Raw genomic sequence first — 26,586 nt, 5'->3', positions numbered from 1 at the left:
GCACCGGGTTCTAGTCCCGGTTGCTCCTCTTCCAGGTCAGCTCTCTGCTGTGGCCCGTGAGTGCAGTGGAGGATGGCCCAAGTCTTTGGGCCCTGAACCTGCATGGGAGACCAGGAGAAGCACCTGGCTCCTGCCTTCGGATCAGCGCGGTGCGCCAGCCGCAGCGTGGGGGCCGCAGTGGCCATTGCGGGGTGAACCAACAGAAAAAGGAAGACCTTTCTCTCTGTCTCTCTTTCACTGTCCACTCTGTCAAAAAAATAAATAAATAAATAAATAAATAAATAAATAAATAAATAAAATTAAGGGGCAGCCCTGCAGTGCTGGCATCCTATATAGGCGCTAGTTCCAGTCCTGGCTGCTCCACTTCTGATCCAGCTCCCTGATGATGTGCTTGGGAAAGCAGTGGAGGATGGCCCAAGTGCTTGGGCCCCTGCATCCATGTGGGAGACATGGAAGATGCTCCTGGCTCCTAGCTTTAGACCTGCTCAGCTCTAGCTATTGCAGCCATTTGGGGAGTGAACCAGCAGATAGAAGACCGACCGACCTCTTTCTTTGTCTCTACCACTCTCTGTAACTCTTTCAAATAAATAAGTTAAATCTTTTTAAAAAATAAAAATAAATTAATACATATTCCACTTACATTCTTTGGCTCTTTTTGGTGGTGAGGATCCTTTCTTTATGACTAGCTTAAATATAAGATTAGCTTAAATAGAAGATCATTTTGGAGCAAAGGGAACTTCTGTTTGAAGTCCTATGGCCAAAGAGATGATGAAGAAAATGTTGCCATAAAGTCCTTAAGCAGAGGAGGAAGATACATACTTTCCTCTCAGAATACCTAGGAGAGGTTGGCATGGTGGTAGCCTCTGATGCAATGATTTTTCAAAAATACTTCAGAGTCTACTTTAAAAATATAATAATATACTTTTTCAATAGTACTTCAGAGTCTACTGGAATAATATAATGTATTAGTATTTATGGCTGAAACAAGTTTGTTTGGTTCCTAGTTTAATTTTCTTCCTTTTGCAAATGTAATATCTTTGTCTTTTTCCTCCCTTCAGCATAATTCTCCATCAAGTGATGATAGTTCTGACTACAGCCTTGATTCAGATGTTGAACATACAGAAAGTTCCCATAAAAAGAGAACTAGTTTCTACAGGGATTATGACATTCCATTTCCTCAGGTATTGCCTTTTTAAAAAACACATGTGGTAAAGCATATAACATGAAGTCTATTTCAGTCATTTTTAAAGTATACAATTCAGTGGCTTTAAGTATACTGACAGTATTGTGCAGTCATCATCACTTAGGCATTTCTAAAACTTTTTGATAATTCCAAACAGAAACTTTGTATTAATAAAATAATAAAACCCAATTTATTTTTGCTGCAACCCCAGATAACCACTATTCTACTTTCTGTCGGTATGAATTTTTTCTGCTCTACATACTTTATATATCTGGGATCACCCAGTATTTGTCTTTTTGTATCCAACTTATTTCACTTAGCACATTTTTAAGGTCCATCCATTTTATAGCACATATCAGAATCTCATTCTTTTAAAAGCTGAATAATATTCTATTGTATGTATATACCATGTTTTGTTTATCTGTCTGTCTGTTGATTGACACTGGGACTGCTTCTGCCATATATGGCTATTGGGAATCATAAGGAGGAAATAAATTGAAAATTTAGGGATAATTCTGCTTTAAAAGGTGGGAATACAGAGTTTATTTGTATAAAGCTATGAACAGAGAATATTAAAAATTAAAAACATTTTATGACAAGCATCTAATCTGCAAAGAAAAATCCACTAATAAAATAGTCTTTAATCATAAAAATTAAAATATATCACTGGAATATTAATATAATTCTTTTTAATAAAAGGTGATTTAAACATTGTTCAGTTAATGAATCTACAGTTTCATCTAAGCAGTTACCTTTTGTTTTGCTTTGGTTTTCATCTTTTTTTTTAGTTTTTGTGCTACCGAAGCAAGCACTTACATCTGCTTTTTAAGACAGATTTGAATATTATCAGCACATAAACTAAATTGTATCCTTTGTTTTCACACCCTTTAGTAAGAAAGCAATAAAATTAATGATGTTTGTTGTAATAAACATTTTCTAATGAGTAGTTTACCCACTAGATTATTTTCACTATTAGGGAAAGCTCTGTTTTCTGTTGGGCCTTAGATATAAACAACATTTTCCAAACATGTAATTTTTAAATTTAATGTCATGTTATTTGAGAATCTTTTTAATATTTATTTCTTTGAAAGGCAGAATTAGAGAGAGAGAGAAAGAGAGATCTTCCATCTGCTGGTTCATTCCCCAAATGGATGAAACAGTTGAGGCTAAGCCCGACAGAAGCCAGGAACCTGGAGTTTCTCCTGGGTCTCCCACATGGGTGCAGGGCCCCAAGCACTTGGGCCATCTTCATCTGCTTTCCCAGGCCATAGCAGAGAGCTGGATCAGAAACGTAGCAGCCAGATTTTGAAACAACATCTTTATGGGATGCCAGCATCTTAGACGACAGCTTTACCAGCTATACTACAATGCTGACCCCAAGAATTTTTTAATGTTAGGTATTCATATATTTTCCATATTCCTCCCCCATTCTGTTTTATTATCTTTTCTGTGTTGTCAGGCCTAAAGCAGGCCTTTAAGCTACAGTGTAAAGAATATAATATTTGATAACATTAGAGCTAGCATTTAGCTCTTTGTGCTTAGTGTTCAATAGTTTCATAAATGAGGACTAATCAAGAATCAGAACTGGGAGCAGGTGTTCAGCTTAGGGGTTGAGATGCCCTTATTCCACATCAAAGTTTGTGTTTGACACGTGGCTCTGGCTCCTTACTCCAGCTTCCTTCGAATGCAGATTCTGGGAGGCAACAGTGATGGCTCAAGTCTCCCAGCTTTGACCCCACCAAGACTTTTTCAGGAATTTGGGGAGTGAACCAGCAAATGGGAGCTCTCTCTTGCCTGTCTCTCTCTCTTTCTCTGCCTGTTAAGTACATTAATTAAAAAGAATCAGGGCCGGCACTGCAGCTCACTAGGTTAATCCTCCGCCTTGCGGCGCCGGCACACCGGGTTCTAGTCCCGGTCGGGGCACCGATCCTGTCCCGGTTGCCCCTCTTCCAGGCCAGCTCTCTGCTGTGGCCAGGGAGTGCAGTGGAGGATGGCCCAAGTGCTTGGGCCCTGCACCCCATGGGAGACCAGGAGAAGCACCTGGCTCCTGCCTTCGGATCAGCGTGGTGCGCCGGCCGCAGCACGCTACCGCGGCAGCCATTGGAGGGTGAACCAACAGCAAAGGAAGACCTTTCTCTCTGTCTCTCTCTCACTGTCCACTCTGCCTGTCAAAAAAAAAAAAAATCAGAACTAATAACTACTTTTTCTTATTGTTTTTCCCAACTTAGAGGAAAAGATGTGTTGCTATTAAGTATATAGTAGAAAAATTCTTATAATGATTGTCCATTTTCACTTAGCATGGACACATATCAGGAAGCTACATGACATCAAAGAAGGGTCAACATAAAAAATTTAAGAGTAAGGAATATGATGACTACAGTACCTACAGTGATGACAACTTTGGTAACTACAGTGATGACAACTTTGGTAACTACGGTCAGGAAACTGAGGAAGATTTTGCCAGTCAGTTGAAACAATACAGACATGCTAAAGAAACCTCAAATACTGCTTTAGGGTCATCATTTTCTAAAGAACCAGGCAAAAAAAGAATGAAAGGAGTTCAACAAGGTAAGTTTGAAATTGTAGTCTGTTTTAGAATATGAGAACCTTATTCTAATAGGTACCAATAGAGTGAAACTTAGAATGTCTTAATGCCTTCTCCAAATCAGCTTACTCTTATGGTACCTAATTTCATTTTCCTTTTTTTTGTAGACCTTGAAAAAAATCTACAAATATATCGATCTGTTTGATGTCTTACTATTTCAGTTAGAAAAATATTCTTTAAAAGCATATAAAAATTTAATACAATTTTCTTATGTTTTCCCCTCTCTTTTATATTATGCTAGTATATAGTTATGTTTCTATATTACTTTATATTTTAGACCAATAAGGACAGCATTCTAGGAAGCTATTTTATTAGGCTAAAATATGATAATCATCTATGCTATGCAAATATACATAGGACTGTAAACATCCTTTAGGATTGGAAGTAAGAACATAATCTAGAGAAATTTGTGTCATGATCACCTGTTTATCTGCTGTACTGAGGTACATTGTCCCTGTAGAGACCAGGGCGAGTTGCCAGCTAGTGACAGATGTTTCACATTTATGTGAAACACATAAGGTTCAAATCAGACTTAGGTTTTGGCTAGCTAATATGTCTGATTCCAAAGAACCAGAACAAGATGAGGCTGAGGTGAAGAAGTGAACTCACACCCAATTTAAAGATTATTTTTTGAATAAAGGAATTAATAATGGGTAAATTTGCCCATTTCCCTGCTTAATTTTTTCTTGATTTTCTAGAAAAATTCCTTTTAAAAATTATGAATTTTAGGGTTAGCTTAACTAAAGGAAAAAGAATTTATCTTCATGGATGCTATTGCAATAAGTAAGTTTGTTCCTGGAATCTAAATGTAGTATTATTGGGGATCATCATATTTGAAAAGGAAGGGTAATATTGAGAGGACTTACATATCCCTTCCTGCCTGCGGTTTTCAAGTTCACCGTTGTCTTTTTAAAGAATATTGCATTTTATTTTAGATATTTTCCCCCAGAGTTATAGAAGTAATATAAGATAAAGTGCAGAAAAAATTTTCCTATAGTCCAGCAATAATCTGATCACTATTTTTAATAAAACTATACATATTGTTTTATTGGTTTTTTCCCTTGGCTATGAAATGTATCTCAGTCACTACCATGTTGATGAACAGTTTTAAATACCTACATTCTATTCAGTCAAACAGACACAATTGTCTTAACAAATTGTTCAGTTTGTTTAGTAATAGTACAATGATTATTTGATATTCAAGTTATAACCAGTTTTATTTCCAACTCTGTGATTAACTCTACAGTAAACATACTTCAGCATATCTCAGAAAGTAACTTTGACATATTTTTTTTCTTAAGAATAAATTATAAAAAGTAAATTTCCTGGGGCTGTTGTTTTGCATAGTGGTTAAGGCTGTAGCCAGGATGTCAGCATTCCACACTGGAGAAACTGGGTTAAATTCTCAGTTCAAACTCTTTTAATTCCAGCTTCCTGTTAATGCGGACATTGGGAGGCAGCAGATGATGGCCAATGTAGTTGGATTCCTGTCACTCTCTTGGGAGATTGGGATTGACTTGCTAGCTCCCTGCTTCAGCCTTGCTCCCCCCTGGTTATTGTGGGTGTTTGGGGAGTGAACCAGAACATGGAGGCTCTCTTTCTGTTTATCTCTCTGTGACTCTCATAAAAAATATCGCAATAAAAAATAGGTTTGCCAAATCAAAAGACCTATCTTTCATCTATTTGAGGGTATATATCAAGTAGATATCCATAAAGATAATGTGCTAACTTATAACCCCAGCCCCAGCAGAGTGTGAAAATGCAAATCTCTCCACATTATCCTAACAATCAGCCTTAATTTTTTAAAGAATATTTTTGTATTTATTTGAAAGGCAGAGTGACAGGAAGAGATGAAGAGAAAGAAAGAGAGAGATCTTCCATCAGCTGGTTCTTTCACAAATGACTACAACAGCCAAATCTTAGCCAGGCCAAAGCCAGGAGCCAGGAACTTGATCTTGGTCTCCCAGATGGGTGGCAGAGGCCCAGGTACTTGGGGCCATCCACTTCTGCCTTCCCAGGCACGTTAGCAGGGAGCTGGATAGGAAGTAGAACACATGGGACTCAAACTGGCGCTCCATATGGGATGCTGGCTTGATAAGCAGCATCTTGACCTGTTGCACCACAGTGCTGACTCCCAAGTTTTATTACTTTTTGAAGTGAAAATGGATATGCTAATTTTATACTTTTACTTACTTTAATAAAGTGGAACACTTTTCATATGTTTATTGGTTGGTTATGTAGGTTTTAAGGTTATTAGGAAACTTAGTAGTTTCAGTATGACTTTGGTAAAATGAGAAATTACTACAGATTATAACTTAGTACCCTAACATATAGTTTTTGTAATTTAAGTATCTTTTGGGATGCTTTTAAGCACCAAGTTCTTCTAAAGTGAAAAATAGCTGGCGCCGTGGCTCAACAGGCTAATCCTCTGCCTTGCGGCGCTGGCACATCGGGTTCTAGTCCCATTCGGGGCGCCGGATTCTGTCCCGGTTGCCCCTCTTCCAGGCCAACTCTCTGCTGTGGCCCAGGAGTGCAGTGGAGGATGGCCCAAGTGCTTGGGCCCTGCACCCACATGGGAGACCAGGAGAAGCACCTGGCTCTTGCCTTCAGATCAGCATGGTGTACTGGCCGCAGCGCGCGAGCCGCGGCGGCCATTGGAGGGTGAACCAACGGCAAAGGAAGACCTTTCTCTCTCTCTCTCTCTCACTGTCTACTCTGCCTGTCAAAAAAATAAATAAATAAAGTGAAAAAAATTTTACTTGGGGATATATATTTAGATTTACTTAAGATTATCGATAGAAATACAGTTTGCCAACAGGAGTCACTGTGCACTTACTCCCCAGTAGGATCTCTGTCCTTAATGTGTTGTACTATTAGAATTAATGCTAAAACTAGTCTTCAAACAGTACTTTATGCTTTGTGTGTCTGTGTGGGTGCAGTCTGTTGAAATCTTTACTTAGTATATACTAAGTTGATCTTCTGTATATAAAGACAATTAAAAATGAATCTTAATGAAGAATGGGATGGGAGAAGGAGTAGGAGATGGGATGGTTGTGGGTGGGAGGGTGGTTATAGGGGAAAAACCACTATAATCCAAAAGTTGTACTTTTGAAATTTATATTATTAAATAAAGGTTTTCTAAAAAAAAAAAAACACACACTGCATAGAGCTAAACATCAACCTATCTCAACTAAACTTAAGTTGAATCACAGAAAATAAACTATTCTAAGGCTCAAAAAAAAATAGTTTGCTACAAGTTAATCACTAATATCTGTGATGTCTTCTTTAAGTATTAATATAATATTTAATCCTCTTAAAACAGAAGGACTTGCAATTATCCTAAGGAAAATTAAAAGGCATAAGGTTACATTTGGCTTCTTTAGCCATGTGTATTCTTGTCCCTTGCCTTCCTATGTTGCTAACATCCCTTAAGAAGCAAAGGAACAAAAAGCAGTACCTTGGTGGTAAAGTAAAAAGATTTCATTAATTTTTTTTATTGAATCTAGTTGAGAGGGGAGTGTGCACTGTACATTATAAACTTAAAAATATACCCTTCTTTTTAAATTAATAGACTGATAATTTTCTATAATATTTAAAGTACTTTTCAACTTTCTAGGTACTGAACAACAGAGAGTTAAAAGTTATAATGTTGGTCGTGGACGTAGTTTGCCGAAGAAAATCAAACGAAAAGACCGTGGAGGAAGAACTAATAAAGGACATGTTTTTTCAGGAACGGATGACTATCAAGAGGTACCGAGAATTTTTATATTAAGGAAGAGAGTAGCTTTTCCATATTTTAATTTACTTAGTTTAAAAATATTTGTGTTTTTAAATCAGCATAACATTTGTACATAATATTTGTATGTACTTCTGGGGTACAGTGTAATAATCTGAACCATGTACACAATGTGTAATGACCCGGTAAGAGTAATTAGCATTTCCTTCCAACAACGTTTATCATTTCTGTGTGTTGCAAGCCTTCTTTTCTAGTTATTTTTAAATAGAGTATGAACTGATGCAGACAATAGTTCCCTTACTGTGCTACAGAGCACCAGGATGAATGCCTGGTAACTGTGTTTCGGTACTTGTTATCTAACTGCTCTCCATCCCCCTCATTGCTTCTCTTCCCAGTTTCTAGTGACACTGCAAGGATGCTTTAAAAAGTTCATGGAAAAGAGAATTAAGAGATAAATTTATTTTAGTGCAAACGCTATTTTGCATTCCATTCATAGATTTTTTTATACTATGTATCCTCCATGATTTTTTGAAGATTCCTTATATAATGTTCTCTTCTAAGAGATTGATAGTTTAGCTTCCACAAATGATTAAGAACATACAGTGTTAGTTTTTCTGTGTTTAGTTTGTTTCGTTTAACATAATGCCTTTGGGGTTGGTGCTGTAGCATGGTATGTTGAACCTCCACGTGCAGTGCCAACATCCCATAAGGGTGCTGGTTCAAGTCCCAGCTGCTCCACTTCTGATCCAGTTCCCTGCTAATGCACCTGGGAAAGCAGCAGAGGATGGCCCAAGTCCTTTGGTCTCTTCAGCCACATGAGAGACCCAGAATAATTTCCTGGCTCCTGGCTTCAGCCTGGCCCAGTCCTGGCCGTTGTAGCCATTTGGGGAGTGAGCCAGCAGGTGGAAGATCTCTCTCTTTCTCTCTTTTTGTAACTCTGCCTTCTAAATAAAGAAATAAAATCTTTATAAAAAAATAATGTCCTGGGGCCGGCACTGTGGCGCAGTGGGTTAATGCCCTGGCCTGAAGTGCTGGCATCCCATATGGGCGCCAGTTCAAGACCCGGCTGCTCCACTTCCGATCCAGTTCTCTGCTATGGCCTGGGAAAGCAGTGGAAGATGACTCAAGTCCTTGGGTCCCTGAACCCACATGGGAGACCCGGAAGAAGCTCCTGGCTCCTGGCTTTGGATGGGCACAGATCCGGCCATTGCAGCCAGTTGGGGCATGAACCATCAGGTGGAAGACCTCTCTTTCTCTCTCTGCCTCTCCTCTCTTTGTGTAACTCTGACTTTCAAATAAATCTTTATAAAGAAAATAGCTCTTTTATAAAAAAAAGTTCTCAAATTCCATCCATGTTTCTGCAAATAACAGAATTTCATCCTTTTAAAGATTTGTTTATTTATTTATATAAGAAGCAGAGTTACAGAAAGAGGGAGAGACACAGGAGAGAGAGAGGTCTTCTATCCAAATGGCTGCAATGGCTTGAGCTGGGCTGATCCACAGACAGGAGCCAGGAGCTTCTTCTTGGTCTCCATATGGGTTCAGGGGCCCAAGGACTTGGCCATCCTCTGCTGCTTTCCCAGGTGCATTAGCAGGGAGCTGGATTGGAATTGGAGCAGCTGGGACTCAAATCAGTGACCATATGGGATGCTGGTGCCACAGGTGGAGGCTTAGCCTACTACGGCACACTGCCGGCCCCAGAATTTCATCCTTCTTTGTTTGAATAATATCCATTGTGTAGTTACATCACATTTTCTTTATTCACCCCTCGATGGGCATCTCTATTGATAATGCTCCTTTCCTAGTAAATTAAAAATAGCCAGCTCAGATAAAATGAGTGTAAATAAACTAAAAAAATTGTTGTTTTAATTAGTTATAATACCACAATAGAGGTGCAAATTTAAGTGATCTCAAAATAAAATTAAAATGTTTAATAGAGCCTCAAAATAAAATTGATAATTTTAAAAGCAAAAATAATCCTCTAATAGTGTTCTGTTAGACTTTCCTTTCCTAGGAATTATATACCCAGGTGTAAACAGCAGCAAAACGTCAGCATTAATATATTAAATGTTCTGAGCAGGTTAGGCATCAAGAAGTCTATTTGATTCTTTTCAACTTACAATTTTCAAAATTTATTTGACCACAAACTCTTCTCCCACAAATGCATACCTACTGCACCACTCACTGTTCCATGGAAGAGCAGCATTAGAATTATTAAAGGTATTAATTTAGAATTTCTAGTGATTATAATCTTCATATTCATCATCTTAGACATCAGTATACCTCTAGAATGTGCTGCTTTCCCTAACCCAAAATAAAGTAAATGCTTGCTAAATAAGTGTGCTTCTATATCCAGTTCTTTTACTTTATTTTTTTTTAAAGATTTATTTATTTATTTGAAAGGCACAGTTACCCAGAGAGAGACGGAAAGGCAGAGAGAGAGGGGAGAGATCTTCTATCCGCTGGTTCACTCCCCAATTGGCCTCAATGGCCGGAGCTGTGCCAGTCTGAAGCCAGGAGCCGCTTCTGGGTCTCCCACGCAGGTGCAGTGGCCGAAGGACTTGAGCCATCTTCTCCTACCTTCCAAGGCCATAGCAGAGAGCTGGATCGGAAGTGGAGCAGCCAGGACTCAAACCAGCGGCTACAAGGGATGCCAGCACTGTAGGCAGCAGCTTTACCTGCTACGCCACAGTGCTGGCCCCCAGTAACTTACTTTATAGCTAAAAAGTTTAGTTTCCTGAGTTTTACTTTGAGCTGCTACCTTCAATTTGCTTGATTTGTAAAATGAGAGTGTAGGACTGAATTAACTCCAAGGGTCCCTTGAAGCCCTGTAATTCAAAGATAATTTATCATGCAATTGAAAAATAAAGATTAAAACACATTATCAACTATGTCAATTTTCTTGGGAGACATTATGATTCCAGAAGCAACCAGGAGTATGCTATAGCCCAAGGAAGCCACTTGTTTTTCAACGTGGTTTTAAGGAAAGCCCTCCAGAGTAGTGAACATGTATGCCCAGGCAGAGTGGCCAACATGGATCCATCTCTAGCCTAAATTTTTTTTTTAAAGATTTATTTTATTAATTTGAAAGTCAGTTACAGATATAGAGAGGGAAAGAGACAGAGTGACCGCTGTCCTTGGTTAAAATTATTCCAAGGTATATAATTTTTTTTTTTTTGCTGTTGTGAAAGGGATTGTTCTTATAATTTCCTTCTCAGTGATTTCATTATTGATGTATGAAAATGCTGCACAGTTTTGTCTGTTGATTTTGAGTCCTTCAGTTGTACTGGATTTTTAAATCAGTTTTAACAGTTTGGATGGAGTCTAGGTTTTTCTGTATGTAGAATCCCATTATCTGCAACAATGATTATTTGACTTTTTCCTCTCCTATTTGTATGTCTTGTATTTTTTCTCTTGCTTAATTTCTGTGGTCGAAGCTTCCAGTACTATAATTGAATATGATGGGGAGAGTGGACACCCTTGTCTGATTCTAGATCTCAAGAGAAAATGTTTTCAGCTTTTCCCATTCAATATGCTATTGGCTATGGGTTTGTGATGTATAGCCTTTGTTATATTGAGGTATGTTTTTTTCTATACCTAATTAAGTTTAGGATCTTTTTTTTGTCATGAGTGGGTGTTGAATTTTATTAGAGGCTTTTTTTCTGTTCCTATTGATAGGATAATATTATTTTTAGCCTTTATTCTGTTGGAGTGATGCATAATGTTTATTGAGTTGCAATGTTGAACCATCCCTGCATCCCTGGGATAAATTTCACTTGGTCATGGTGAATGACCTTTTTGATGTGTTGTTGGACTTGATTTGCTAGTGTGTCATTGATATTTTTTGCATCTATGTTTATCAGGAATATTGGTTTGTAGGTTTGTTTTTCTGTTGGGTCCTTACCTGCCTTTGGAATCAAGGTAATGCTGGCCTCATTATAATGATTTGGAAGAGTTCCTAACCTTTCAATTTTTTGAAACAGTTTAAGAAGCATTGGTGTTAGTTCCTTTTTCAAAAAAGATCTCTTTATTTATTTGAAAGGTGAGGAGACAGACAGACAGACAGACATAGAGAGATCTTCTATCTGCTGGTTCACTCCCTAAATACCTATAATGGTTGGGATGGGGCCAGGCTGAAGCCAGGAGCCAGTAACTCCATCTGGGTCTCCCATGGGATGCAGGAGCCCAGGTACTTGGACCATCATTTGGTGCTTTCCTAGGTGTGTTATTAACAGGGAGTTGGATTAGAAGTAGAACAGCCTGAACTTGAGCTGGCATTCTGATATGAGATGCTAGTATTGCAAGTGGCTGCTTTACCTGTTGGACCAACAATGCTGGCCCCTGGTGTTAGTTCTTCCTTAAAGATTTTATAGCATTAGCAGTTAAACCATCTGGTCTGACTTTTCTTTGTTGGGAAACTTTCTCTTGCTGATTTAATCTCATGAATATTGGTCTTTTCAGGTTTTCTATGTCTTCATGGTTTATTTTTTGGTAAGTCACATGTGTCCAAAAATTAATCCATTTCTTCTAGGTTTTCCAGTTTGTTGGTGTTCATAATAGTCTCTGATAATCCTTTGTATTTCTGTGGTATCAGTTCTAATATCTTAATTTTCATCTCTTATTTTATTTATTTGAATCTTCTCTTTTCTTCTTCTTCTTCTTTTTTTTTTTTTTTTTTTTTTTGACAGGCAGAGTGGATAGTGAGAGAGAGAGACAGAGAGCAAGGTCTTCCTTTTTGCCATTGGTTCACCCTCCAATGGCCGCTGCGGCCGGCGCATCGCGCTGATCCAATGGCAGGAGCCAGGTGCTTCTCTTGGTCTCCCGTGTGGGTGCAGGGCCCAAGGACTTGGGCCATCTTCCACTGCCTTCCCGGGCCATAGCAGAGAGCTGGCCTGGAAGAGAGGCAACCAGGATAGAATCCGGTGCCCCAACCAGGACTAGAACCCGGTGTGCCGGTGCCGCAAGGCGGAGGATTAGCCTGTTAAGCCATGGCACCGGCCCTCTTTTCTTCTTGATTAAACTAAAGGTTTATCAATTTTATCTTTTTAAAGTTCATATAAAGGGAACAGATTTCATATATTTCAGATACACAGTTTTAAGAACATAATGAATATATCCCACTCTCCCTCACTTACTCCCATCTTTCTTCTTCCTTCCTTTCTTATTTTTCCTTTTAATTTTTGTTATGATATACTTCCAGTTTACTTTATAGTCACAAGCTTAATCCTCCACTAAATAAAAAATTGAACAAATAGTAAGTAGAGAAACAAGGGCTATAAATAATAATCAAATCTCAATATGTCAATTACATTCATATACATTACCTTTTTTGTGCTATGTATATTAGTTACCACAAGCAGAGAAAACTTTTGGGGACTGGCTTATTTCACTATACATAATGGTCTCCAGTTGCATTCATGGTGTTGCAAAAGACTGAATTTAATTTTTTTTATGGCTGAGTAGTATTCCGCCATGTATATATACCACATTTTCTTTATCCAGTCATCAGTTGATGGACATCTGGGTTGATTCTATATCCTACCTATTGTGAAATGAGCTGCTATAAAAATGGAGGTACAGCTAATTGTTTCATATGCTGATTTCATTTCATTTGGGTAAATTTCCAGGAGTGAGATGGCTGGGTTATATTATAGATCTATTTTCAGATTTCTGAGGAATCTCCACTGTGTTCCTTAATGATTGTACTAGTTCACATTCCCACCAGTATTAGGGTACACTTTCTTCCGTGTCCTCTCCAACATTTGTTACGTTTTTGATTTTTGGATGATAGTCATTCTAACTGGAGTGAGTTGAAGCCTTGTTGTGGTTTTTATTTGCATGCCCCTGATGGCTAGTGATCCTGAGCATCTTTTCATGTGTCTGTTGGCCGTTTGTATTTCATCTGTTGAAAAATGCCTGTTTGCATCCTTATATTGTCATTGAGTTTCTGGATATTAATCCTTTATCAGGGGGCTGGTGCTGAGATGTAGCAGATAAAGCTGCCGCCTGCAGTGCTGGCATCCCATATGGGCACCAGTTTGAATCCCGGCTGCTCCTCTTCCAACTAACTCTCTGCTATGGCCTGAGAAAGCGGTAGAAGATGGCCCAATTCCTGGGCCCCTGCACCCACGTGGGAGACCCGGAAGAAGCTCCTGACTCCTGGCTTCAGATCAGCACTGCTCTGGCTGTTGTGGCCAACTGGGGAGTGAACCAGCAGATGGAAGACCTCTCTCTCTCTCTCTCTCTCTCTCTCTCTCTCTCTCTCTCTCTCTTTCTCTCTGCCTTCCCTTCTCTCTCTTTCTCTCCTTCTCTCTCTGTAACTCTTTCAAGTAAATAAATAAATCTTTAAAAAGAAAATCCTTTATCAGATATATATAGTTTGCAAACATTTTCTCCAATTCTGTTGGTTGCATTTTCACTCTGTTGAGTGCTTTCTTTGCTGGACAGAAGCTTCTTGACTTGATATAATTTCACTTGTCTATTTCTGCTTTTATTGCCTAAGCTTCTGGGGTCTTATCCAAGAAGTCTTTGTCTATGCCAGTGTCTTGCAGTGTTTCCCCTATGTTTTCCTCTAGAAATTTCATGGTTTTGGATCTTAGGATTAGATTCTTGATCCGTGAGTTGATTTTGTATAGAGTGTAAGGTAGGAGTCGTATTTCATACTTCTGCATGCAGCAATACAATTTCCCCAACACCATTTGTTGAAGAGACTGTCCTTTCTTCAGGGTGTTATTTTAGCTCATTTGTCAAAGATTAGTTGGTTGTAGATGCATGGATTAATTTCTGGGGTTTCTAATCTGTTCCATTGATCCACGTATTGATTTCTGAGCCAGTACCAGGCTGTGATATGCCCTGTAATATGTCTTAAAATCTGATATTGTGATGCTTCCAGCTTTGTTTTTGTTGTTTAGGAGTGCTTTAGCTATTCAGGGTCTCTTGTGTTTCCATGTGAATTTTAATGTCTTTATTTCTAAATCTGAGAAGAATATCTTTGATATTCTATTTGGGATCACATGGAATCTATAAATTGCTCTGAGTAGTATGGACATTTTTATGATATTAATTCTTCCAATCCATGAACATGGAAGATTTTTCCATCTTTTTAGTGTCTTCTATTTCTTTCCTTGAGTTTTGTTAAGTTTCACTCTATAGATCTTTCGTGTCCTTGGTTAAATTTATCCCAAGTATCTAAATTTTTTTGTAGCTATTGTGAATGATACTAATCTTACAAGTTCTTTCTCAGCCATGGCATTGTTTGTATATGCAAAGGCTATTGCTTTTTGTGTGTTAATTTTATATCCTGCAATTTTGCCAAACTCTTAGGAGCTCAGGTAGTCTCTTAGTGGGGTCTGTTGGTTCCTCTATGTATAGGATCATATCATCTGTACAAAGGGAAAATTTGACTGCCTCCTTTTCCATTGGTATCCTTTTGATTTCTTTTTCTTGCCTAATGCCTCTGGCTAGATCTTCCAGAACTATACTGAATAGTAAAGGTGAAAGTGGGCATGTTTGTCTGGTTTCAGATATTGTGGAAATGCTTCCAGCTTTTCTCCATTAAATATGGTGCTGGGTGTGTGTTTGTCATCTATTTCCTTGATTTTGTTTATGTCTGTTCCTTCTATACCCATTTTGCAATATCATGAAAGGATATTGTATTTTATCAGATGCTTTCTTTTTTGAGATAACCAAATAGGTTTTTATTCTTCAATTTGTTAATATTATGTAGTATGTTTATCAATTTGTGTATGTTGATCAATCCTGCATCCTGGAGATAAATCCCACTTGGCCTGGTGATATTTTTGATGTGTTGCCTGATTCAGTTTTATTGAAGATTTTTGTATCTGTGTTCATCAGGGATATTGATCTATAATGGTTTTTTTTTTTTAGATTTATTTATTTATTTGAAAGTCAGAGTCACACAGAGAGAGGAGAGGCAGAGAGAGAGAGAGAGAGAGAGGTCTTCCATCCGCTGGTTCACTCCCCAATTGGCTGCAATGGCCAGAGCTGTGCCGATCCAAAGCCAGGAGCCAGGAGCTTCTTCCAGGTCTCCCACGTGAGCCTAAGTTCTTGGGCCATATTTCACTGCTTTCCCAGGCCATAACAGAGAGCTGGATTGGAAGTGGAGCAGCCAGGATTTGAACTGGCACCCATATGAGATGCTGGCACTTCAAGCCAGGGTGTTAACCTCATGTGCCATAGCACCAGCCCCCAGATCTATAGTTTTTCTTTCAATTTTTTCTTTTTCTAGTTTTGGAATTAAGGTGATGCTGGCCTTATAGAAGGAGTTGGAGAGGATTCCCTTTCCCTCTCTTTCAGTTGTTTTAAATAGTTTAGGAAGAATTGGGGTTCATTTTTCTTTGAAAGTTTTGTAGAATTCAGCAGTGAAGCCATCAAGTCCTGGGCATTTCTTCATTGGTAGGATCTTTATTACTGATTTAATCTCAATCTATTTAGATTTTTAATTTTTTTTATTTAAGTCTAAGTTTTCTATGTCTTCATGCTTCAGTTTGGTAAATTGTATGTGTCCAGAAATCTATCCATTTCTTCTACATTTTCCAATTTGTTGGCATACAGCTGTTTGTAGTAATTCCTGATGATTTTTATTTCTGTGGTATTCCTTGTAACATCTCCTTTTTCATCTCCAATTTTATTAACTTGGGTCTTCTCCTTTTGGTAGGGGGGCTGGTTGAGCCAGTGGTATATCAGTCTTGTTTATTTTTTTTTTAAACAGCTCTTCATTTCCCTGATATTTTGTGTGTTTTTTATTTCAATTTTGGTTATTTCTTCCGTAGTTTTAATTATTTCTTCCCTCCTATTAATTTTGGGTTTGATTTGTTCTTGTTTTTCTAGATCTTTGAGATATATTGTTAGATCAGTTATTGCTCTCTTTCCAATTTCTTGATGAAGGCACTAATTGCTATAAACTTTCCTCTTGACACTGCTGTTGCTATATCCGATAAGTTTTGATATGTTTTGTTGTCATCTTCATTTTTTTCTAGGACTTTTCTAACTTCCCTTTTGACTTCTTCTATGACCCACTATTGATCATTCTTCATCGGTTTCCATATTTTCTAGAGTTTCTTATGTTATTAATTTCTAGCTTCATTCTGTTATAGTCAGAAAAGGTACGTGGTATGATTTCAGTTTTGTTTTATGGACTAATATTTGGTCTATCCTAAAGAACTTTCCATGCAGCGATGAAAAGAATGTGTATTTTGCAGCAATAGGATGAAATTTCCTGTTGATATCAATTAGATCCATTTGATTAATACTGTAGATTAGCTGTATTATTTCTTCATTGATTTTTCTGTCTAGTTGATCTGTCCATTGATGAAAATGGGGTGTTGGAGTCGTCCATTATTATTGTATTGGAGCATTTGTCTCCATTTAGATCCATTAACATTTATTTTAAATAGCCAGGTGCGCTAGCATTGGGTGCTTATACATATACTATAGTCACATCTTGTTGAATTGATCCCTTAATCATTACATAATGCCTTTCTTTGTCTCTTTTAACATTTTTTTTTGTCTTAAAGTCTGTTTTGTCTGATGTTAAGAAGGCTACTCCTGCTCTTTTGTGAATTTTGTTTGCATAGAATATATTTTTCCATCCTTTCACTTTCAGTTTGCATGTATCTTTGTTGAAGTGTTTTTTTCTTGGTAGGCAGAGAATAGATGGATATTGTTTTTTAAACCATTCAGACAGTCTGTATCTTTTAATTGGAGAATTTAGGCCATTTACTTTCAAAGGTTATTGTTGATAAGTAATGACTTGGTCCTGCCATATTCCTAATGTTTGTTTTGGATCACCTTTATACATTTATAGGAGGTTTTCTGCCTTTATATTCTTTCGTGATGCTGATTATCTTTCTTTGCTTCTATGTGTAGCACATCCTTAAATATCATTTGTAAGTCTGGCCAGGTAGTGACAAATTCTTTCAATTTCTGTTTATTTTTGTAAAGTCTTTCTTTTACCTTCATTTATAAATGAATGCTTCACTGGGTACAATATTCTGGGTTGACAGTTTTTAGGACTTGGACTATATCTCTCCATTCTCTCCTAGCCTGTAGGATTTCTGATGAGAAATCTGCCATTAATCTAATTCGAGTTGATTTAAAGGTAATCTATTGTTTTTCTCTTGTTCTTTTTAAGATTTTTTTTAAAGATTTATTTATTTGTTTGATAGTTAGAGAGAGAGAAAGAGAAAAGGGAGGGGAGATCTTCCATTCACTGGTTCATTCTCTTAAACGGCCACAGTGGCTGGGGGTTGGCCAAATGAAGCCAGGAGCCAGGAGCTTCTTCTGGGGATCCCACATGGATGCAGGGGCCCAAGGACTTGGGTTATCCTCTGCTGCTTTCCCAGGCACATTAGCAAGGTTCTGGATTAGAAGTAGAGCAGCCAGGAATTAAACCAGCTCCCATCTGGGGTGCCAGTGCTGCAGGCTGTGACTTTAACCCACTGTGCCACAGCACCAGCCACAAAAGATCTTTTCTTTATGTTTTATTTTTGAAAGTTTGACTGTAGTATGTCTTGGTGAATATCTTTTCTGATAATGCCTATTAGGGGTTCTGTGCACTTTCTGTACTTGTCTGTCCTTACGTTTTCCAAATTAGGGAAATTTTCTAGTAGGTTTTCACTGAGTAATTCTTCCAAGCAATTCTGTTTTTCAATATATGCAGGATCTCCTAAGACTCATATATTTGGTTGTTTGATGGTATCCCTTAGATCTCAAAATGGTTTTTGATTTTTTTCCTAATTTTTTCTTTTTTGGTCTAATAGATATTTCTAAAGATTTGTCCTCTAGCTCAGGTATTCTTTCTTTTGCCTCATCAAATCTGAGGCTTTCCACTGTACTTTGTATTTGATGTATTGAATTTTCATTTCTTTTTTTTTTTTTTTGACAGGCAGAGTGGACAGTGAGAGAGAGAGAGACAGAGAGAGAGAAAGGTCTTCCTTTTGCCGTTGGTTCACCCTCCAATGGCCGCCGCGGTAGCGCACTGCGGCCGGCGCACCGTGCTGTTCCGATGGCAGGAGCCAGGTGCTTCTCCTGGTCTCCCATGGGGTGCAGGACCCAAGGACTTGGGCCATCCTCCACTGCACTCCCTAGCCACAGCAGAGAGCTGGCCTGGAAGAGGGGCAACCGGGACAGGATCGGTGCCCCGACCGGGACTAGAACCCGGTGTGCCGGCGCCGCAAGGCGGAGGATTAGCCTAGTGAGCCGCGGCGCCGGCCGAATTTTCATTTCTAATATTTCAGTTTGATTTTTCATTAATATCTCTATTACCTGGCAGAGTTTCTCATTCATGTCATGTACAGATTTTTTTTTTAACTCATGTGTTTGCCTTTCAATGTTTTTGAGTAATCATATGGTCATTCTTTTGAATTCCTCTCAGGCATTTCATCAACCTCCTTGTCTTCACAGATTAATATTGAAGTATTGTTGTGTTCCTTTTGGGGTGTCATATTGTCTTCCTTGTTCATGTTTCTTGTATCTCTACATTTGTTTTTATGCATTTGGGTAAATACTTGATGATATCAGCACTGAAATCTTTGTTCTCTAAAATGTGCCTCTATGGGTTAGTGGAATGTGTGCTCCTTCAGCAAATATCCTGAGGCTAGTGCTGGATGGGGCCAGGGAGCTCTGGTCAGAACTTGAGGGTGGGACAAGAATCCAGAGTAGCACCCAGGTTTGGCATGGTAGATCTCTATTGTCAGCAGTAGTGTCACACTGGCTAGCATGCTTACAACTGCAACCCTTTTCTGCCAGGGTGAACCAACTGCCCAAGGTGAGCCCACAGTGCCTGTGTATCCCACACACTAAGAGGCACAAAACACACAAAGGATCTCTGCTCCCTAGTGTGAGCATGGAGCCTTCTGCAATGACCCTCCCCAGCACTCAGGTAGCTCCAAGCAGACGCAATGATTGCCAAAGACCAGGCACACCTCACACCTTTCTCAGTTTTCCGGTCTATGGTGCAGTCACAGGATTCCCACAGTGACAGGGTGGGAATGTCCTGCGAGCCTCTCTGTCCACAGAGAGAACTGCCCCTTCCCAGAGCCAGCCACCTGCCCAACAGAGGTTGATCATGTGAGGGAAGGGGAGAAGCGTGCCCTCCATTCACAGTTAGATGTGAACCTTGTGCCCCACCAGCTCTTCAGGCCGGACTCACAATCAGTAGGGATCATGAGATTCTCCCTTAGACAAGATTACCAGTGGTATGGCAGGCTGCTAAGATTCATGTCACTGTGGCCTGAGAAGATGGCATCCCTGACAGCCACAGGAGTTGCTGGTAGTATCCTGCAAGCTGCTGCGTGATTGTACAATCTTTGCTGCTCCACTAAATCTCTGTTCTTTCCATATATTTCCCTCCAAAAAATTTCCAACTGTGCTTTGGGAACACAGTTCCTCTCCTGTTATTTTTCATCAATGTTTTATAATTTTTTAGTCTGTATTACATTTATTTTTGCTTTGATCTTTGTGATTTTTAAAAAAGATTTATTTATTCAAAAGTCAAAGTTACACAGAGAGAGGAGAGGCAGAGAGAGAGTGAGATAGGTCTTCCATCCAATGGTTCACTCTCCACTTGGCCACAGTGGCTGGAGCTGCGCCAATCCGAAGCCAGGAGCCAGAAGTTTCTTCCAGGTCTCCCATGCCGGTGCAGGGGCCCAAGAACTTGGGCCATCTTCCACTGCTTTCCCAGACCACAGCAGAGAGCTGGATCGGAAGTGGAGCAGCCAGGTCTCGAACCGGCACACATATAGGATGCTGGCACTTCAGGCCAGGGCGTTAACCTGCTGTGCCACAGCGCTGGCCCCTGCGATTTCTTTACTTCTGCTAACTTTGTGTTTGGTTTGTTCTTTTCTGAGATGTTGAGATACATCATTATCTTTAATATATTTCTGTTTTTATATAGGTGCTTATTGCTATAAACTTTGAGGTGTTGCTTTTGTTGTATTTTATAAGTTTTGATATTTTGCATTTCCATTTTGATTTGTTTCAAGGAATTTTAAAGTTTCCCTTTTGATTTCTTCAGTGATCCATAGTTTATTCAAGAGCATGTTGTTCAGTCTCTGTATTTGTATCATTCCAAAAGTTTCTTTTGCTAGTTTTATTCCAGTGTGTTCAGAAAGGGCAGATGATGTGATTAAGATTTTTTTTTGTGAACTTGTTGAAACTTATTTTGTGGACTGTATATGGTCTATCTGAGAGATTGATTGTTCTTTGTGCTGATGGGTATGTAATCTGCAGTTGTTGGATGAAATGTTCTGTAAGTATCTATAAAGTCTATTTGATCTGTATTACAGTTTAACTGATTTTTTAATTGAATTTTTTTGGTCTAGATGATCTGTCCATTAATGCAAGTGGGGTTGTTGAAGTACCCCCTGTTATTATATTAGAACTCGTCTCTCCCTTCAGACATAAGATGTTTGTTTTATAAAATTGGGTGCTCCAGCATTAGGTGCATATCATTTTCTATTGTTAGATTTTCTTGTTGAATTGATCCCTTGATCATTATATGGTGACTTTGTTTCTTTTTACTATGTTTGTCTTAAAATATATTTCGTCTGATATAAGTATAGCTTCTCCTACATGCTTTTGCTTTCCATTTGCTTGGATTATGTTTTTCTATCCTTTTACTTTCAGTTTGTGTGTGTCTGTGAATTGAGTTTCTGTGTGCACCATATAATTAGGGCTGGATTTTATCCATTCAGTGAATCTGTAGCTTTTTTTTTTTTTTAAGATTTATTTATTTATTTGAAAGGAGGAGTTACAGAGAGAAAGAGATAGGGAGAAAGCTCTTCCATCTGCTGGTTCACTCCCAATGGCTGCAACAGCCAGAGCTGGGCCATTTGAAGCTGGGATCCAGGAGCTTCTTCTGGGTCTCCCAAGTGAGTGCAGGGGCCCAAGCACTTGGGCCATCTTCTCCTGTTTTCCCAGGCACATTCGCTGGATAGGAAGTTGAACAGCTGGAATTCAAACGGGCACCCATAGGAGATGCCAGCACCACAGGTGGCAGATTTATCCACTATGCCACAGAACCGGCCCAGAGTCTATAGCTTTTATTTACTTATTTTATTTGTTTGAAAGACTTAATTATTTGAGAGGTGGAGTTACAGAGAGAGACAGAGACAGAGAAAAAGGTCTTTGATCTGCTGGTTCACTCCCCAGATGGCTGCAACGGCTGGAACTGAGCCAACATGAAGCCAGGAGCTTCTTCCAGGTCTCCTACATGGGTTCAGGGGACCAAGGACTTGGGCCATCTTCCACTGCTTTCCCAGGCCATAGCAGAGAGCTGGATTGGAAGAGGAGCAGCCAGGACTCCCAACTGGCACCCATATGGGATGCTGGCGCTATAGGCAGAGGATTAACCTACTACGCCGTAGTGCTGGCCCCAGGTCTATAGCATTTTTTTTCTTTCTTTCTTTTTTTTTAAAGATTTATTTTATTTATTTGAAAGAGTTACAGAGAAAGCTAGAGACAGAGAGAGAGGTCTTCCATCCACTGGTTCGCTCCCCAGGTGGCGCAATGGCCGGAGCTGCACCAGTCTGAAGCCAGAAGCCAGGAGCTTCTTCTGAGTCTCCCACGTGGGTGCAGGGGCTCAAGGACTTGGGCCATCTTCCACTGCTTTCCCAGGCCATAGCAGAGAGCTGGATCAGAAGAGGAGCAGCCGGGACTAGAACTGGCGCCCATATGGGATGCTGGCGCTTCAGGCCATGGCTTTAACCCACTGTGCTACAGTGTCAGGCCCTGTATATAGCTTTTAATAGGGGAATTTAGTCCATTTACATTCAAGGATTTATTGCTGATAAGCAATGACTTAGTCTTGTCATTAAAAAAATTTGTTATGTTTATTTTGAATGTTCTTTTTTCTAGTGGGTTTTATACTTTAACATGTGTTCGTAATGATAATTATCTATTTAAATTTTATTTAAGGTATACAGATTTCATGTATTTCCTATATGTGGATTCAGGAACATAGTAATACTCCCCATTCTACCCTCCCCTTTTTGTTTCTGTATATAGGACTCCCCTAAGTATCTTTGGTAAGGCCGTGTGGTGGCGATGAATACCTTCAATTTTTCTTCTTTTGGAAAATATTTCTCCTTCATTTATGAAGGTTAGCTTTGCTGGGTATAGTAGTCTTGGTAGGCAGGTTATTTCTTTCCATATTTAGAGTATATTATTCTATTCCCTCTTGGCCTATAAAGTTTCTGCTGAGAAATTGATTATTCTAAGTGTATTATGTTTTTCTCTTACAGATCATAGAATTATTTGTGTTGTACTTTTGAGAATTTGACCTGAATGTGTTGCAATGAGAGTCATTTCTTGTGATATCTATCTGGGATCCCTTGGGCCTCCTATACTTGGATGTCCAAATCTTTCTCAGGACTGGGGAAGATTTCAGTTACTATTTTATTAGATAGGTTTTCTATGCCTTTACTCTTCTCTTTGGCTACTTTCCAGGATGTATTAGCAGCAAGCTGGACTGGAAGCAGAGTGGCTAGGACTTGAACTGACACTCTGATATGGGATGTGGACATCCCAAGAAGTGTGTTAACTAGCTGTGCCACAATGCTGGTCCTGTGTCTTCAGTATCTTTTTTTAATCTTTCTTTTCTTTTATTTCCCTTTTCCCTTTCCCCTCTCCTCTTCCCCCTCCCCTCCCCTGCCCTCCCCTCCCCTTTCTAACCCTCAAGCAGATAAGTTACTCCCTCTGTATTATGCCACCTGGGGTTGGGTGAGGAAGGGACTGAGCAGTGCTGTGGGCACCTGTACCACAATGCTGGGTAACACTTGGAGTCTACAGCCCATCAGTACCAGCACAGCATAGGATAGGGCCAAAGTCCACCTTGCTATGGCTGCCTGCTGCTGAGGTGGACATGGGACCTAAGGCTGCTGCAACCAACCACAGGTGGTACTGGCTGGGATGTAAGATCAACTGAGAGGACCTGCCCAGGCTGACAATAGACCGCATTGCACCTAAGTGTCAGCATCACTGGGCCCTGTGCATTCTCAGGGTGTAATCCAGGCTTATGCAGTACTAGTGGTGACAGACCAAAACAAGTCTATAGATCTCCTCCTGATGCCAGGATACATCTAGAAGCTCTGTTAGCATTGACCTAGGGGGATGGAGGCCTTTGAGCTTTCTCTGATCCTTACTGCAGCAGGCCTGGCAATGAGCTTCAAGGCAAAGTCCTAAGTTCACTTTCCTGCCCTAATTCCTGTTGACTGAAGCCCAGCTCTACTGTCTGTTGGAGGTTGGGTGAGGGGAGGTGAAGGCAGCTCCCTTAGCCTCTTGGCTAAGGAAGGTCCAAAGACTCAGTGCACAGGTATTGGCCTGGGGGCAGAGGCCATGGGGCCCTGGCTGGCTTAAGCTTCACTGAAGCAGGTTTGGTACTGGGCTTCAGTTCTAAAGTCTAGACTTATTTCCATCTGCCTCTCCCAAACAGGAAGTCTTTCTCCATTCTGTGCTACTGGAAGGAGTTGGAGGGATGATCCAGCAACTCTCCTTCCTGCCTTCTTGAATGCATCTTTTCTTCTTATCATACTAAAACCAGGCACCGTGGTCTCTCACCTGACCTCCTTAGCTCTTGTGAAGGTGACTTTGTGCATGAATAGCTGCTCAAATTGATGTTTCTGTAAGGAGACCATTACCAGATCATCTTACTCAGCTGCCTCTCTTTTAAGAATTCATACAGTAAAACATAATTTCAGCTGGGATCGCAAAGTATCACATTTCAGTCTGCCATTCATTGCCTCAAGTATTTTCTGTGAGGCACAGACTGTCTGTTTTCCATAGACTGTCTTTAAGCTCCATTAAGAGAAGAGGGAAATCTGAAATCGTATCAAGAGTAAATAGGTTCAGCACCTGTGGTGTGCAAGACAGAGCACATGATAGGTGCTTGAAAATTTTAGAGTTCATAACTCAATACATTCAGTGTCATCAAACATCATAGCCTGACTTGTTACTCAGTCTTCTTAGACTTGCAGCAAAAATTGAACAGGGGACTGAGGAGAACAAATCTGGCTGTGAGATTTCTTAATTTTGCTTCATACATTTCTCTTAGTTTACTTTTTTTAATTTAAAGGTAAGACATGCTTTCTGTTTTCTTTCTTTTCTTTCTTTTTTTTTTTTGACAGGCAGAGTGGATAGTGAGAGAGACAGAGACAGAGACAGAGAGAAAGGTCTTCCTTTTTGCCGCTGGTTCACCCTCCAATGGCCGCTGTGGCCGGCGTATCTCGCTGATCCGAAGCCAGGAGCTAGGTGCTTCTCCTGGTCTCCCATGGGGTGCAGGGCCCAAGCACTTGGGCCATCCTCCACTGCCTTCCTGGGCCATAGCAGAGAGCTGGCCTGGAAGAGGGGCAACCGGGATAGAATCTGGCGCCTCGACTGGGACTAGCACCCGGTGTGCCGGCGCTGCAAGGCGGAGGATTAGCCTGTTACACCACGGCGCCAGCCCTGTTTTCTTCTTATTTTCCTGAAGAAAATACAAGATAATCACATACAAAATCTTTTAATGTCACCATTAGTGATTGATATACACTGTAAGATGTAGCAATCTATTCTTTTTTTTTTTTTTTTTTTGACAGGCAGAGTGGACAGTAGAGGGAGATGGAGAGAAAGGTCTTACTTTTTGCCGTTGGTTCACCCTCCAATGGCCGCCGCGGTAGGCACGCTGTGGCCGGCGCACCGTGCTGTTCCGATGGCAGGAGCCAGGTGCTTATCCTGGTCTCCCTTGGGGTGCAGGGCCCAAGCACTTGGACCATCCTCCACTGTACTCCCTGGCCACAGCAGAGAGCTGGCCTGGAAGAGGGGCAACCGGGACAGGATCGGTGCCCCGACTGGGACTAGAACCCAGTGTGCCGGTGCCGCAAGGCGGAGGATTAGCCTAGTGAGCCGCGGCGCTGGCTTCTATCAAGTTTTTTTTTCTTTGCTGTTATTTATTATTAAAAAATTGGGATCATTTTTCACTTTGTAAAGTATAGTAAGCATGTAATTTTTAATGATTATGTAATAGTTCAGCACATAAATGAATAAAATATATTCGACCAGTCTCCTAGTTTTGTATGTGTAAGTTGTTTCTATTTTTGTTGGATTTACCATGTATGTAATTCTTCAGTAATTACTTTTGTGAATAAATTTTTGAGTGCCTCCCTGATAGTTCCTTTAGAGTGATCCTGAAAAGTACATGTTATATGTCAAGCAGCATGGCTATTTTGAAGTTTTTCATAAGAGACATCTCAATGATACATGACAGTGTATATTTCATTGTGCCTTCACCAAAACAGAGTTTTATTGTGCACTTGCAAGCCTGTTATGATTTTACTTTAAAAATATAGTTATGATCCTCATTAAAATAGACTTCTTTGTAACTATTAGTATGTTTTGTAAGCAGATTAATAGAAGTATATCTCTATAAATAAATGAATAGCATCAGAACATTGGATCTTGATAACCTTAATATCATTGTATACCATTTCCCAGGTATATTTAACTGTATATTTTTATAACTATTAATATTTCACATGTTGCATTCAAATGAAATTTTTTTCTTACAGTATAGTAAACCAGGGAAAAAGTGGAAGGTTATGACTCAGGAATTTATTAATCAGCACACAGTGGAACACAAAGGAAAACAAATCTGTAAATACTTCCTGGAAGGGAGATGTATTAAGGTAAATCTATAGAGATACCATAAATCATTTCTGCTTCCAAAATGATTTTTAAAATTTAAGTCTTTTTTGGTGGTGATTATCTTATTTTACTTTATTATTGTGTAATTGTAATAAAACTGATTATTTAAAATTTATCTTGCATGGAAATACTGTACATGAGTGTTCATTTAATTGTATTCTGGGACAACAGCATAATTTGTTAAAATCAGGTTTTATTTAACAAGCACATAATTCTGACTGTGTAGCAAGTACTGTTCAAAGTACAACTAACTGTAAATGATTCAGTCCTTACAGTGACACTACAAAGTACTTGCCATTACTGTCCCCATTTTACACATGGCAACAAGAAGTTAAATAAGTCCCCAGGATAGCTCATCTAGAA

At 39.5% G+C, this 26,586-nt stretch overlaps 1 protein-coding gene across 1 annotated transcript in view; it reads left to right on the top strand.

Annotated features, from left to right (window-relative positions):
* ZC3H6 (zinc finger CCCH-type containing 6) overlaps positions 1–26,586 on the top strand; it is a 73,665-nt gene that overhangs the window by 31,847 nt on the left and 15,232 nt on the right. The window contains exons 3-6 of the mRNA XM_062209842.1: positions 1,059–1,181; positions 3,481–3,751; positions 7,405–7,538; positions 26,088–26,204. Of these exons, the coding sequence (XP_062065826.1) occupies positions 1,059–1,181; positions 3,481–3,751; positions 7,405–7,538; positions 26,088–26,204 (645 nt within the window). The remainder of the gene's footprint in view (positions 1–1,058; positions 1,182–3,480; positions 3,752–7,404; positions 7,539–26,087; positions 26,205–26,586) is intronic.

Source organism: Lepus europaeus, chromosome 13 (genome assembly GCF_033115175.1).
Source record: "Lepus europaeus isolate LE1 chromosome 13, mLepTim1.pri, whole genome shotgun sequence".
In the NCBI taxonomy this organism is placed as follows: domain Eukaryota; kingdom Metazoa; phylum Chordata; class Mammalia; order Lagomorpha; family Leporidae; genus Lepus; species Lepus europaeus.
This window is presented reverse-complemented; position numbering and strand designations above follow the sequence as displayed.